Genomic DNA, 15,570 nt, shown 5'->3' on the forward strand with positions numbered 1-15,570 from the left:
CCAGCACGTTTTTACGCAGCGGATACCCTTCCAGCCGCAACCCAACTCTGGAAAACATCCACACACACACACACACACACACATAGACATACACACACACCTTCTTGCAGTGAGGCGACAGCACTACCTGCGCCAATGCTTCGCCCCTAATATAATATAATATAATATAATATAATATAATATAATATAATATAATATAATATAATATAATATAATATAATATAATATAGTATAGTATAATATAATATAATATAATATAATATAATATAATATAATATAATATAATATAATATAATATAATAAAATATAATATAATATAATATAATATAATATAATATAATATAATATATTAGTGCACATTTATCTATGATATAGTTATATATATATATATATATAATTACATATTACATGTTTTTCCAGGGATGGATTGAAGCACTAAGCAAGGTAAGCAGCCGCTTAGGGCCCCAGGAAATCTGAGGGCCCCCAAATAAATACCTAGAAGCAAAAATTATAACTAAATTATATATATGGCATTGTTTTCTATCATATTTTGTACAGTGAGGCTCTAAACATTTTAATTTGTGTCCCCCACCTTCAATCTTGGACCAGTCCAGCAGTCAAATCAGTAAAGATTTAGTTTTAAAAGCGAAATAGCTCTTTTAAGTTTTAGTTGTGAATTCGTGTTAAGAAAACAAATAATTTCAAAGGTTTTAGAAGATGTTATGCTTTACATGCAGGGGCGGATTTAACCAATAAGCAAGGTAAGCCCAGGACATCTGAGGGCCCCAAGAAAATATCTAGAAGTGTCAATTATACCTATAAACTAAATATAACATCGTTTTCTATCATATTTTGTATATGAGTCAAACAAATAAAATTTTTACATCATTAAATATAATTTAATTAACAATTACACATAATATTTTTATAATAATGTTATATTATGTAGATATAATATAAAATATTTATAATTAAAATAAAATATCCACCACTGGAGCAATCCAGCTCTCAAATTTGTAAAATATATATATTTTTAGTACTCTTTGTTGTAAATTCGTTTTAAGAAAACGCATCATTTAAAATGTAGAGCTTGCATTAAGATAAAACGTAGAAAAGAAGATTGAGTGACAAAAAAAAAAAACGCTAAATAAATAAAATTAAATAAAAGTAGAAAGAGTGCATTTCAGGACCTGGGCCCCAGGGCTGGAGTTGCTTAGGGCCCCCAAATCACCAAATCCACCCCTGTTTACATGTTATTATTATTTTGCATTAAGATATGTAGAATGTAGAAAAGGATGTAGAAAAGTAGATTGAGTGATATAAGTATAAATCTTATTTTAAAAAAGTAAAATTTATATAAATATATAAAAAATCTAGTACAAAAGTTGCATTTTAATACTTTTGGGCCTCATAGCTGGATTTGCTTAGGCCCCCAAAATCACTAAATCGCCCCTGAGTATGTCTATATAAAATATTTTATTATTATAATTTAATATAATTAGTAGGCTACATATCTTCATGCTTTATTAAAAGCATAATTGTTAACATTTGTAACAGACTGAAATGTTGCAACAAACAGTTGAAATATCCAATTGTAGTGTCAATAATTTCAAAGTAACAACCACATGAACACATTTCACTTGTTATTGTTCGATGTCACCACTAGATAGAGCAGTTTCACTGGAAACTGAGTGCATTTACCCTGCAATTAGAAAAAACATGCATTACTATAAAATTTATGCACATAAACCCTTACAGATTGTCTATTGTCTATTAAATAACACACACACAAGATATGTATATCTATATACATACATATATATATATATGAGGACCTGTGTCTACTATAGTATCTACTATAGTAATGTATGCAGTATTGTATTGAGCATAAGCCTTATCCAGCTCATGTGTTCCCCAGTGACCTTTCCCACTGTCAGCTTAGTGAATGATGATCCAAACCAATTCATACTCAACTGCTGAACTGCTGAAGAACACAGTTTATTTATAGTTAATGAAGCAAAACTGAATTCACATTATTTCTGCATTCACACTTGCATACTGGTTTGTGATGCAGTTTAGGTTTCAGAAGATCAAGGGTTAAGTGCAATATTACAGCTAGTCTTTTAAAATGTATATATATTTTGTAGTTTTTTTTAAACAATGCACAAAAATGACATTTGTAGAAATGAAAATACAAAAGTTTTATTTTAAAAATATTGAAATACATTTCTAGACTGAATGGAAGTCAGTTGGGTGAAATAATCTCATCTGAGCCTCATTCAGTCTCAGTGGGCTGGCAGATTGGAGTGATTTACGCAACAATATCCCGCCAGTGGTTGGCTGTTGCGGATTTTGTTTTGTCTTAATCTTTGTGCAGATTAACCAACCGAACCAATTGTGCTTCTGCACAGTACTAGAGAACTAGTGAACTCAAAACTGAGTCCCTGCACACTTCATCTTGCTCTCGAGGAAGTATACAGTAAATACATTTGCTCATCTGAAAACTGATTTTTGTATGGATATTATGATGGTCGGCTGTGCACATGACTGCAGTCACTGACAGGTAAATGTCACAGAAGATTACATTCATTAGTGCTTGTGCTGTTTAGTATTATTGTGAACAAATGTAGATAATGTCCTGTAGCATGTTTTACAGTATTATGTAGATCAAATAAATATTACCTAAATTATATTCAAGTTTTTGATTATTATTTATTCAGTTTTTTCGGTTTATTTATAAAACCTAATTAGTACACTGCTCATAATTTAGTACAATTTATAATATAACATTTTATTTTAATTAAACATTTTTATATTTGATATGTTTGTCTTCGTGTACAATTTTGTTTGCAAAGTTTCAATAGTTTGAAATAAGTAGCAAGTTTCAATGCAAAAATTAATGAATAAATAATTATCAGAATAGATAAATGGTTCAAAATGATATGGTATATAATATAAAATACTCAAGCTAATTTACCTGATAATATTTAAAATGTTATAAATCTACTTTTTACATAACTCTGCATATGTACAACTAACTAATGGTGTGTATTATATTATATCATATTATATTATATGGACAGTTTGTGTAATATATACTTTATATCTATATATGAGCAATATCACATAGTGCCATATATTGCTGTATATCCAACACAATCTCAAGCCAATTTGTCACTTTTTGATTTAGTGGCTGATTTGTATGAATTTGTACGATCTAATTCATATAATTTAGTACGATTTGCTCATCACCCAATGAGGGTTGGGGTTAGGTGCCACACCTCCTTTTTAAAATCGTACATTTTTGAACAACTGGACTCGTACGAATTTGTACGAATTAGCCCCTAAACTGACAAAACATAAAAAACTTATGTTTCCTCGTGAGATCAGACTGGTGGGAGGCGTGTGTTGACTTGAGGCTGCAGACCGAGTGCCCACCAGTGCCGATATTCAGCCATATTGCACTGCTACAAGTGTGATATTGGGTTCATATAACAGTTTGACGGTACAATCGAGTATATAAAAAAGAATATCAAAAAAGAAGAGTCTAAAAATTCTGTTGTATGAAGAACTACTTTCTTCCGCCATTCCTTAAAATTTGCAGCTGACGTCAGAACAGCAGAAACCACTGCTACTTCACACACACACGTCACTTTAGAGCTAGTGTTTGAATGATTCTTTAGCATAATGTCTAAATTGATGGCAAAACAGGTGATTTTGCTCACATTTTCAGATTGTAAGGCTGAACAGCATGAAATGCCATCAGTCTAGAGAGATTTCCCAGTATTTCTCTGTTGCAATCAGGATATCACAATAATTAAACCAGAAAAAGCCAAGGCCAAATAAACACTACAAGATTAACATTGTATAAAAACAGCAATACAAAATACAAAAGAGAGAGATAGACTTAGAGTGTTACTTAAATGTTTTATAATGATTTTATCAGCTGTAGTTTGAAATTTACCAAGTTTTTCTTCTCTAAGGACTTATTATGAGATCTCTGTCGCCATCTTGTGACAGAATGTCAACCGTCTGTGCTCTGCTCAGTATGACATGCTAATGGCTGCCGATGCACTGAATTTCTGAAATTATAAATATTTAAAATAGGCATCATTCTTATAAATAAATTGCATAGTTGCAATCTTAACAACTACATCCTTATCTAAAAATCAAAACAAAAGTATATTATGTTGTCCAACAGCTGCAATATTTGTCAAACTGTAGTGTGTTGTTTAGTCCCTCTTGTATGGGTGGAGTAATACACAAAAGCGAAGAGGATGTACAAGTGCTGATATTTCTTTAGTATCTCACACTTATCAGCCAATCAGAATCGAGAACCAGGCAGAACTTTTTTTTTAATGGTTTCAATAACAGTTAACAATAAATTGCAGAAACTTGGAACATTAGAAAAAAATTGAGATGTTGTTAGAGTCTGCATTATACAATTTAAAGAATAAAAATACGAAAGAAAAACAAAAAAATAAACAAATAAAATAATAATAATAATAATAATAATAATAATAATAATAATAATAATAATAAAGAAATAAAATTAAAAAACAGAGACTAGAGGGGAAATTATATAAGGTTATACAAGCCATTTTTTTACTTTTAAAAGACTTTTTGTTTTTTATGCCCACTAAATACAAAATATATGACATATAGTCAATTAAAAAAAATATAATAAAAAATAAATGATAATAAAAAAATAACCAAAATTAGATTTTTTCCCCTAAAATTTACTTTTGTGAATTAAAAACTTACCCATTACAATAAAAAGATTAACAATGTACAGAATGCAAGATTTGGAGTTGTAACAAAAGAAAATTATGTCAAAAGTATTTAAACAAATATCAACATTTCCCTTTTCTGAGAGATAGATACATAGTTCTGTCCAAAATAATTTCACACAAGTACATTCACAAAAAAGGTGAATGTTTTTTTCCAAATCACAAAAAGTACATTTGTTTTCAATATCTATCATATATTTACTAAGTAAGCTATTACAAGGATAACATCTATGTAATATTTTATTTGTCATTTATTTTACTTTGTTTGTTAGCAAATATTTATGTGGAAGATTCCAAGTGACGTCCCGATTTATGTTATATCTGGCCAGATGGTTAAAATTCTGCATCATACGATTAGAAAAATTATCATCAACTATTGATATCCCTTCTATTGAGATTGGGTTGTTTGGTAAATTAAAAGTGTGTAGTCCTTTCAATAAAGTTTTTAAACCATTGGGAATGGCATTATCCAGGCAGAACTGTTGTGTGTGTGTGTGTGTACAATTAATTTGTTACTAACTGTGCATTTTTAATTATAATACAATAATTTCAATGTTATAAAAGTATATATATATTTATTATTTAATATATTGTATAATATTTTACATAGTTATAAAAAAATTTATTTTGCATTTAAAATATAATAAAAATATGTCTATGGGTGTTCCCTGCAACAGACAAAACGAAAGTACTAAAAATATCGTTCATATATCATCATTTCGCCCTGGTGAACCTCCAGGCTCTCTTCAGCATCCAGTAACAGTTGTTGATTTGGTGCATACAAGGACTCGGTGAACGTGATAAACGATTCAAAACTCAGATAAGCACTTTTCCTTAAAACAGCGACCAAGCATACATTTTATGGGTTACTTCTCGCTACAGGCAGGCAGAGCTGGGTGTGTTAACACAAATAAAAAGGTCTATTCATATTTTTTTTGTCTTGCAGTTAATGCGTCCTTGGACCCAACCGTGCATGAAGTTCAAGACCCAACCCAGTGCTCTCTATTACATCTGGCTCTGCTTCAGAACTGGCCCCAGAACAGAACAAATAAACACGTATGAAGTCTGACTGACTACAAAATGGTGTCTACATGTTTTAAAAAAACAAAATCAAACTCGAGAGATGTCTAGCTTATTAAACCCTAAAACGTGCAGGAATCAGCACAATCAACAAAGGAAATTCCTTGGCAGCGGGAATATGTGTCTGGAGACTCGCGAGCTTCCTCTCCTCAGTGTTTAAAAACTCCTTTCCTCCCAAATTCAAGGGTAGGATTACAACTACTTGCACTCGCGGGCGGAGCTAACGCGCCTCTCCACCAATAGGAGCGCTCGACAGGTCAGTTCGTCTCCAAGGTGGTCACGACTGTCTTCATAGCAACGTCGCTATCTTTCCACATGTACAATCCAGTTTAACAGCTGGAGGAGTGTGCGAGAGCCAGTATGTTTTAAATGCAGATGTTTAGTGGGCCAAATTTGAAGTGGGAGTGTGCTGTTTGTACGTTTGAGTGGGCCAAAACAGCTGGAGAGAGAGAGGGAGAGGGAGAGGGAAGATTTGGGACTCGCAAAACTGAAAGCAGAATCTAGAGCAAAATGGGATTTGACTGGCTGTTTTTGCTGACTCCTTGTAACCGAGTATTATTATTTTTACAACAATAAAAGTAAATCTAAGAGCTAATGTGGATGTTGTGGAGGATAGACAGCAGAAGGACGAAGGAGGTAAGGATTTTGAAGAAGAGTTTTGTTTGTTTTACGTTAGTTGAGAGCTGTGGCGTGATTTGTCAGATTTAACGAACAGCTTTCGCCGTCTTTAAAAGTAGTTTGCTAAGCTTTCGTTGGCATTTTGTTTTCCTGACCTGTGCTTCTGTTAGCCTTGGTGTTAAATAAATGTCGGATGAGAGAGAAGGGGTCCCGCGCGAGATGACTGTTTTCATTGCTTGTTGGGCTTTGGGACCCCTGTGTATTTGAGGGTCAACACTTAAAACCCCATGTGGTGACAAGTGATTTTAGGCTGATGTGATTGACCTGAGCTCAAAGTGAGACATTAAGAAAGCACCAGGGATGAGTTTTTTTTTCTTTTCTTTTTAAGCTAGCCATTCCTTTCAAATAGTCTCATTTCCTGTAGTTTTTTCCATCAATGACAGATTTTGTTATTTAAGATGTACTGGAATATTCAGGCTCTTTATAATAAAAAAGTTATATTGTTTAGAAATAATCATAAAAAATTTCTATAAAATATTTTTTGAATATTTTTTGTTCTTTTTTATATGATTTACTCTAAGATATTTTGACGCTCTTTGTGAGTGTAACCCATAGACTGTAAAATATAACCTAGAAAAGAATTTGGGATACTGAGCTAGGCATGGGTTGCTGACTTTGTGATAACCTTGGATAAAAATATCACGGTATTGTGATTACTGCTCTAAAATATATTCTTCTTAAATGTATGGGTAAAATATAACACTTTTCTCCCTTTTAAAGACAGAATGTTTTATTTTGAGAAACATTGAAAGTATTTTGAAACAGTAAACATGTCAGGCTAAATGAATTATTGACTTCTGCTGTCTTCATTTGTTTCAAAAACACAGAATTTGAAACGGCATCTTTTCTGCTGGAGAGGTTGTTCCCCTAAAAACAAAAACAAAAAAAACATGAATAAAAAATCTTACAAATACCTTTGGAACGGTATTGCAGATTTTTTTTTTTTTTTTTTTTTTTGCAGTTTTGAAACTTTTCCTTGTATACCTTACAAACGGTTATCGTCCCATGTTCATACTGAGCATTACGGTTGTTTTGTTTTCATTACATGAGCATAATAATTTTATTTATTCATTCAATCAAAACTTTTCTAGCAAATTTTTTTAAAGGATCTATTTATCAGATTTTTGTGACAGTGATCAGACAAAAGTAAAATAAAATGACAGTACAAGTAGAAAACATAATATATAACAGTACAAAATTAATAAAAATAAATAGATAAATAAACCACATTTTAACCCTCATATTGTGCAACACGGTATATAATGTGTATAAACAATTTATGATGTGCATTCATATCACAAATTTAGCATATAAACAGGTACCAAAAGTTGAGGTTGGCAGCATGGTGTATTAGGTAAAATAAATAATGATTATAATAATAAAAGGAAAATGAAAAGAAAAAATTAAAAGAGAAAAGAGAAAATATGTTTTATGTCAAGAAAGAGTTGTATGCTTGTGCTATAGTACTTATTTGGATTGTACAGACTAAAGGCATATGCACACTGCTTTTTGTTCGCATTTTCCATCAGTGTTTATCGCTTCGTGACTAAATAAAAGGCGCCAATGTGGTCGTGCACACCAACGCGCAAAACGCCAGGCCTAAAAGCATAATTTTTAAAGAAACGCCTCATGCTAGTTTTTTTTTTTCTTTTTTAACGCACCGCATCAAAACCTTCTCCACCAATCAGATTGGCACTTTTGTTCAGTGCACGAAGCTGCTGAAGTTACAGTAAACTCATAGTAATATAAAATTCTTATTTTTTAGTTTTATGCTTGACTAAATTGCTGTGGGAAATTGTTTTTTTAATTTAATATTTTAACTTTTCCGCCCTCAATGATAAGAGATTTAATTTGCCAATACATGATCTTTGGGTGCATAACTGTAATTTGTTATTTTAAAAAACATGGAAAAAATGAAGGAAATGCTTTTTTTAATTATATGGTGGGGAATATAAATTTTATATTAATATTTTTGTATATTATATTTATTTATATATTTATATATATATATATATATATATATATATATATATATATATATATATATATATATATATATATATATATATATAAACCAAGTTCAGTCCAGTTACAAAAATAAAATTGAATTTAATTAAAAGTTGAAAGCTTTCAGATGTTAGTTTGATGACACCGTGCTTTGTGAAACAAAGATTACAGGTTTAAAAGCATGATAGTGCATGAACGCTAAAAGGTGGATAATGTATCAACAAGCCCTACATTATTCTCAGAACAGGTTAGTGTGTTGTATCAGTTACTGGTGAAACTATTTGTTCTACATCAGTGGCGTTAGTAGAGTAGAAACTTATGTGACACACTTTAACAATCATTGCTTTCCCTCAGACTTTGGAAAATCCAGTTTTAATGCCACAGTGACATGCAAGCAGTTGCTTGTGACTTAAAAACATATTTTGTATAGCTGTGGTCAAGCTTTGGCCAAAGCCGTTTGGAAAGAATGATAGACGCAGAACTCTTTTTGTCAGCAGAAAGTGATTTATCAAAATTTGGCTGAATGAAGAATGTGCTTTCCACTGATCTGAGGACAGTTAAACCCTATGTGGTTACTAATGGGTTTAAAAAGATTCTTTGATTTCATATACTGTATATCATACAGTAAGTGATACTAGTTTGCAGTGCACTATTTTTCTCAATTCATGTTCAATGTCTCTCAAAAATGCAAATGCACCAATTAAATACTTTATAAGCATTTTTGACAAGTTAAAAATCTTTAAGAAAATATTACTTAAAAATACTTAAGAAAAATCTTTAAGAAAAAATACTTAAGAAGAAATACTTAAGACTCATTTCTCAGATGTTGTTAACAAGTTTCTTTTACAAGACCAAGTTTTTTTTCATAAGTTTATCCAGCAGCAATAATAGTAATTTAAAAAGTCTAATTTGTATCATCATTGCACAAATACAAAATTTTCTTTAAAAATTGGTCTTATATTTAATGTACTGTTACTGCTAAAGAAAGTCTATCTTTCTATTTTGTTTAATAGAAAATTAGTCGTCCATATAGGGTGTTAAAAGGAATTTTCATAAATAAATATCAACTATAAGTATATTCACAATGTGCACAAAATCTGCATATATAAGTTTTTTAGAAACAATTTATTATTCACCAAAATTTTTGCAAAACTGTGACAGCATTTGATTAATTTTCTCCGTTAAATTTAAGTTACAAATTTTAACTCAATGGTTGGGATTGTCCATATTTGACCCAAAATTGGGTTATGACAACCCAGCCTTTTTTATGGTGTTTGGAGATAATTTGGCCATTTTTTTCATGCAAATTACTAACATAATGCAGTATCTCATTATGCTACTCCAAATCTGTTAATATTAAACTAACGATTTGAAGAAAATCATGTGCATGTGGATGCCTTGTGTATTATGTGACAACTGCAGCATTTACTGTAATTTCAAGATGACAAACTTTCTACTTGCTTGCGTTCTTGCAATAGAAATGATGCATTTCGTGACACTATCAGTGCCTAAACAATCTTGGCAGGGTGGTTCACATGGTACAGTTGTCATATCCAAAAAGTTGTAGCTCTCAGAAAATTCTCACATTGCAAGCATTCGAACATATGTTCATATGAATAATCCCAGTAATTAGTCAATGATTGTCTCTTAATGGAGTCTCTATCCCTCCCCTCAGCCACCATAATGTTCAACTGACTCCCTGATTCAACCATGGAGGACGCAGTGCCCTCTGAGGATGCTGAACCTCTGACTGCATCCTCCAAAAACACAGACATCCATGATGCGGAGCCAGAGGATGGGCGTCCTTCCAGCACTAGCCCGGAGCCTGGCTCCACATCCTTTCCCTCTAATCAGCAAACTCATGGCTCTGCCGTATCAGCCCTGCAGTCCAAAGTCAAGGCCCTCTCAGAGCGCAAAGTTGTCTGGAAAGAACCTGGAAGCAAGAACCAGGACAAGTGGGTGGTTCCTGGGACCTTCAGGCTGGGATACGCCCTCACAGATGCTTGGGGCTCCAGCAGCAGCGATGAAGACGGTGAACCTCGCAAACCCTTGATGTTCCTCACCCGAGACTCCAATCCAGAACTTGAATATGATCCCATCTCTTCTGAAGCCTTCCTGGCAGTTCCCCGTGGCCTTGGAGAAGGAGCGAGTCTGGAGAACCTCTCGAATGATGCTTGCGGAGCACAAGATGACTCTTCAACATCCCATAAACCTTGGATGCCACCAAAGTATTTCTGGAGGTCCATTAGACAAGAGAAGTCGGTTCCAAATGGAGATGTTCCGGTGGGGAAAGATGGAGGAAGCTTACCTTGGGCTGGTGGAGCCAAAATGCAAAAGTTTCCAAGGGAACTTCAAAGGTCTGACAGTCTGGAGAGTCACCTGCGCAAGTACAATCATGGTGAGGTGGGACAGAGTGGACTGTGGAGAGCCGACAGCTTGGAGAGCATGTGCAGCAATGGAAGCTCCCTGTCTCTGGCCGAGAGAGTCGAGATGAACCGTGGACTTCTTAAACAGATGCTGCAGAAAGCCCAGAACAAAGATCACATACCAGGACAGAGGCTCGAGGACCAGGCACACATTAATGGTAAAGGTAAAGAAATGCAACACATTGGTTCAATGCAGTTTTTTGTCTGTCTGAAATATGTCGAAACTGCAGTTATGAAATGGATAGTTCCAGTCCTGATTGGTTGAGCTGTGTTTAAAATTCAAATTACTCTATAAAATAGACTCAAAAAATACAGGTAGATAGACCTTGTCATTAATTTGATTGTTTCATTTTCCTTCGGTTCAGTCCCTAATTTATCAAGGGTCGCCACAGTGGAATGAATCGCCAACATTCCAGCATATGTTTTACGCAGCAGATGCCCTTCCACTCGCAACCCAGTTCTAGGAAACATCCATGCACGTTCACATATACTCACACGCATACACTACAGCTAATTTAGTGTATTTAATTCACCTATTTCATATGTCTTTAGATTGTGGGGAAAATCGTAGCACCAGGAGGAAACCCACATGAACATGGGGAGAACATGCAAACACTACACAGAGTCGCCAACTGGCCCAGACGGGCCTCGAACCAGTGACCTTCTTGCTGTGAGGCGACAGTGCTAACCACTGTGCCACCGTGCCGCAGACCTTGTTATTTTTAAAGCTATTTCAGATTGTGTGAAGGTGTGAGAGAAAGAAGGTGCGACTCCCCCTCAAAAAGATTTTAGATATTAATAATTCAGGATATTTCTAAAAACAAAATCTATAGATACTTTCACAATTTCGTCCACAAAAAAATCCTAAAATTCCAATGATTAATACATTGTAATGTACATGTAATTAATTGCTAAAATAAATTTTTGGAAACAATGCAAAGTCTTGTGTATTGAAAGCAACATTTGCAATTTTGGTGAATAAAGATAGTTTTGACAACACTGACCTTTGTACATAAATCTTTTCAAAAATAAAAAGGAATTTAAAAAAATTGTATGTCCAGTTAAAGTAAAAATATTGTCCAGTTAAAGTAGCCTTGCGAAATATATATATTTTTAAAATCATATATAAACTTAATTATAAATACTTATTTTGATAAAATAATAATAAATAATAATATAATAAAAACAATAATACTTTTTTGGGCACTCAAACTCAGGTCACTGTAAGCACTGTAGCGCTATGTGACACTAACTGCAAGGCTATTGGCACAACAATAAATATTTAAAAAAATAAAAGATAACAATGGTTAGGGGTGTGCGATTAATCGAAAATTGTGATTGCGATTATTTAATTGCAAGACGCTGCAATATAAAACATATGTATATATGTAAAAAAAGAATAATGAATAACATCTGAAGTGAAGTGCTTCAAAACCAGTCCGCTATGCTTCAGAAAATGAAACATGCTAGACTTTCTGCGAGGCATCGCAGATATGATAGTGGTTGTCGTGAACTATGCCACATTACATAAGAAGAAATAATTGAATCTTGTGTCACGATATCCATTTATCATATACGACTCCCAGGACACCCTACGTCAAGGAAATCATGCTGAAATCGTGTGATCTTACTGGGGCTTTAGAACTAACCAATTGAGTGAGCACACTTTTGTTTTGAACTAAACTATCCTCACAATAAAAAAAAGAAAACAAACAGGAAAGGGCTGACAAGTGGGATTATGGGACCTGCTGCTTTAGAGGCATTTATGGACTAAGTAATATCAAAGACAAACAGCATAATAATATGGGAATATTTTGGTTTCAAAGTCACAGATATCGAACAAAAACAGTTCATTTTTGCGCAGAATTGTTGCCAATGCTTACAGTTTATTGAGCTGAAGCTTGAATTAAATTAAAATCAGTTTAAAGCTTGGGTTAAATCATAAATCAAATCACAATATCGGTGAAAAAACAAAAACAAATCGCAATTAGATATTTTCCCCAAATCGCACAACCCCAATAATGGTTAAAGATGACTACATTACTAATTTTTACTGGATAGTGACACTACAGGAAAAATCTAAATAAAATCAAAATAAAACCTTTTTTAAAAATGGTTGAAAATGTTTTCAGAACTGTATCAAATCAATACAAGCCTTTCATTAAGACCTGGCACACGTGTTTTTTCAAACTCTGCCCAAAATTGACTATCTTCTTTCTGGAGGCTGAGATGTTATCAGTCTTAACTGATGTAACGTCATGTGCGATTTCATGCGTAGCAGCGTTAATCCACAGCTATCAGACAAATGTGATGCGATGACATTGTCTCCTTTAGCACGTTTAAGGATTATATGCAATGGACGCACATGACCTCTCTAATGAAGCAGAGGTCATAGAGACGAGAGAGCTGGATAATCCAGATATGAGGGCACAGAAGGATAAGAATGAGAGTTACACTGATTATAAACAACTTATCGCGATAAAGGTTGTGAGATGAGAAAAAAAGTAGAGACCCTGCGGTGCATTTTTCCCCTCACTATAGAAACACCAGATGCTGACACTAACAAGATGACCTTGTCAAGAGAGATAAACAACTGCTTTCTTGGCTGTCAGCAAACACAGTTAATTCAAGTTGAAACGGATGATGCGCTGTAGTCAAATTGTGGATGGTGTAGAGTTTTGGTCTTTTTGAAATGCAGGTCTGCTCAGTTCTGAAAGCATTCCATTAAATTTCATTGCATTATCCAAAAACCACTAGAACAGTTTTATATATTTTGCTGACTTGTATGCTTACATTGGCCCAGATGTTTTGAAGAATCCAGAGAAATAAACCATTGTAACTAGACACATGAACGATGTATTGTGTGGCCATGCTAATACGCTTACTTCACGCGGCTGCCATTTTAAAACACGAAAGAGGCTGCAGTGGGAAGAAACCCGGAAGTATAGGATCAGCACTGTAAACATTGCAACAACATGCTGTGGACCACAAACCTCCAGCTTTTTCTGCAATTTCAAAATGCAGAAATGGTGTAAACATCACTTTAATTTCATTCAGTTCAGTTTAATTTAAACAATTGAAAGCATATTAGGCATCAAACTAAATCACAATCTCTTTAAGAGTAATACGCTTAAATGTCCTCCTAGGCTTCAGTTCATGCCACCAGGTAAACACCTGGGCGCTTCCCTACCTTAGTCTATATAATCCAGTGAGCGAAAAAACAATGCAGTCCTCTGTAGCGCACCCTCATGTTGTCTGTAATAGTGTTGTCCCGCTAACATTTAAGCGGGTTCTTAAACAGAGCTGATATGCCATAGTGTTCACCAGTGCTCAACAGAAATGACTGTGATTGGCCATGAAGGTCATTAGTTCACCGTTCTTCACCGAGTGCACACTCAGAGACAAGGACACTGGAGCGTTTAAAAAGTCGCAAAGATCAGTCGAGTCATTAGCGGATCGCTCGTCTGTGTTTGCACTCAGTAAACATTGGTGAAGTGCAGTGAACTGATGACCTCCACTGCCAATCACAGTCATTTCTGTTGAGAACTGGTGAATACATTGGCAAATCGGTTGTGTTTAAGAACGCGCTCAACGTTGCTGAAAGGTTAGCGAGAAATTGCCATTTTTTATTAATTTCTGTACTGAAATTCATTATCATGACAAGTCTAATATAGTGAACGATTCAGTTCATTTACTTGAGTTTCATAAATGTCATCTAAAATGTGTGTTTGGGAAAGAAAACGTTTGCTAACTAGTGCCATTTCCCTAACTTAGCTGAAAATGAGGTCCGATATCCTTTTTATTTTCACTATCCATTCAGAATGGACCTTCGGGTCATTCGGAAGGCAGTAAAGTGACAAATTGGTGTCAGTTTCTCTTCGCTCATAAGATATACAGCCAAGTACACAACGTTCCTGTATGACTCAAGCAAAACTTCAGAGTTTCTTCCCACCGCAGCCTCGATTTCACATTTAAAACAGCCTCAATTTTTCAGTTTAGTTTGATAGAATACAGAAACACGATAGATGTATGACAAGACAGCAGTACTTCTCCATGTGATAATGACCAGAAGAGACTGAAGCAGTGGACTGTGCCATAAGAAATGCTTTCTATTGGTTAAGGTTGCCTTCCTATAATTTCTGACTTACAAAATACAGAACAGTCTGACATAGTGTACAGCAAACATAAAGTTTTTAAACTACCAAACTGTAAAACCCAGCCTTTACAGAGAGAAATGTGGGTATAGGTAGTAGTTAAATCCCTTGAATTGGATAATTTTTCCAAAATTTTTTGCTTTTAAAATATGTCTAATAGATGTCTAATAGACATCTTAACATTGTCGTCTTGGCTAAAACAAGGCTAAATGTGGGCTGTCAGTGAACATCTAATAGACGTTTAAGAATAGGCAGAAACTAGACTAGTCATCAAATAAACAGAAATGAATGACTACACATATAAAGTCTGTCTAATCTGTCTATTTGATGACTAGTCTAGTTTTGGGTTATTCTTAGATGTCTATTCGATTTTCACTGACAGCCCAAGTTTAGGCTTGTTTTAGCTAAGTTGTCTACATTTAGGTGTGTATTAGA

General features: G+C 34.0%; 1 protein-coding gene across 11 annotated transcripts in view; it reads left to right on the top strand.

Moving 5' to 3' along the window:
- The first annotated feature begins 2,342 nt into the window (after nucleotides 1-2,342).
- Nucleotides 2,343-15,570, top strand: part of si:dkey-121a11.3 — a 31,907-nt gene continuing 18,679 nt past the window's right edge. For 2 of the 11 annotated variants that reach the window (XR_012397533.1, XM_009296331.5), the window contains exons 1-3: nucleotides 2,343-2,563; nucleotides 5,737-6,126; nucleotides 10,231-11,145. Coding sequence is in view for 5 of the 11 variants with exons in the window: in XM_009296331.5 (XP_009294606.1) it covers nucleotides 10,266-11,145 (880 nt within the window). In the remaining 6 variants the exon portion in view is untranslated. The other 9 variants (XR_012397535.1, XM_009296332.5, XR_012397534.1 and 6 more) reach the window with 5 other exon arrangements.

The sequence above is a fragment of the Danio rerio genome, chromosome 22, assembly GCF_049306965.1.
Source record: "Danio rerio strain Tuebingen ecotype United States chromosome 22, GRCz12tu, whole genome shotgun sequence".
Taxonomy (NCBI): Eukaryota; Metazoa; Chordata; class Actinopteri; order Cypriniformes; family Danionidae; genus Danio; species Danio rerio.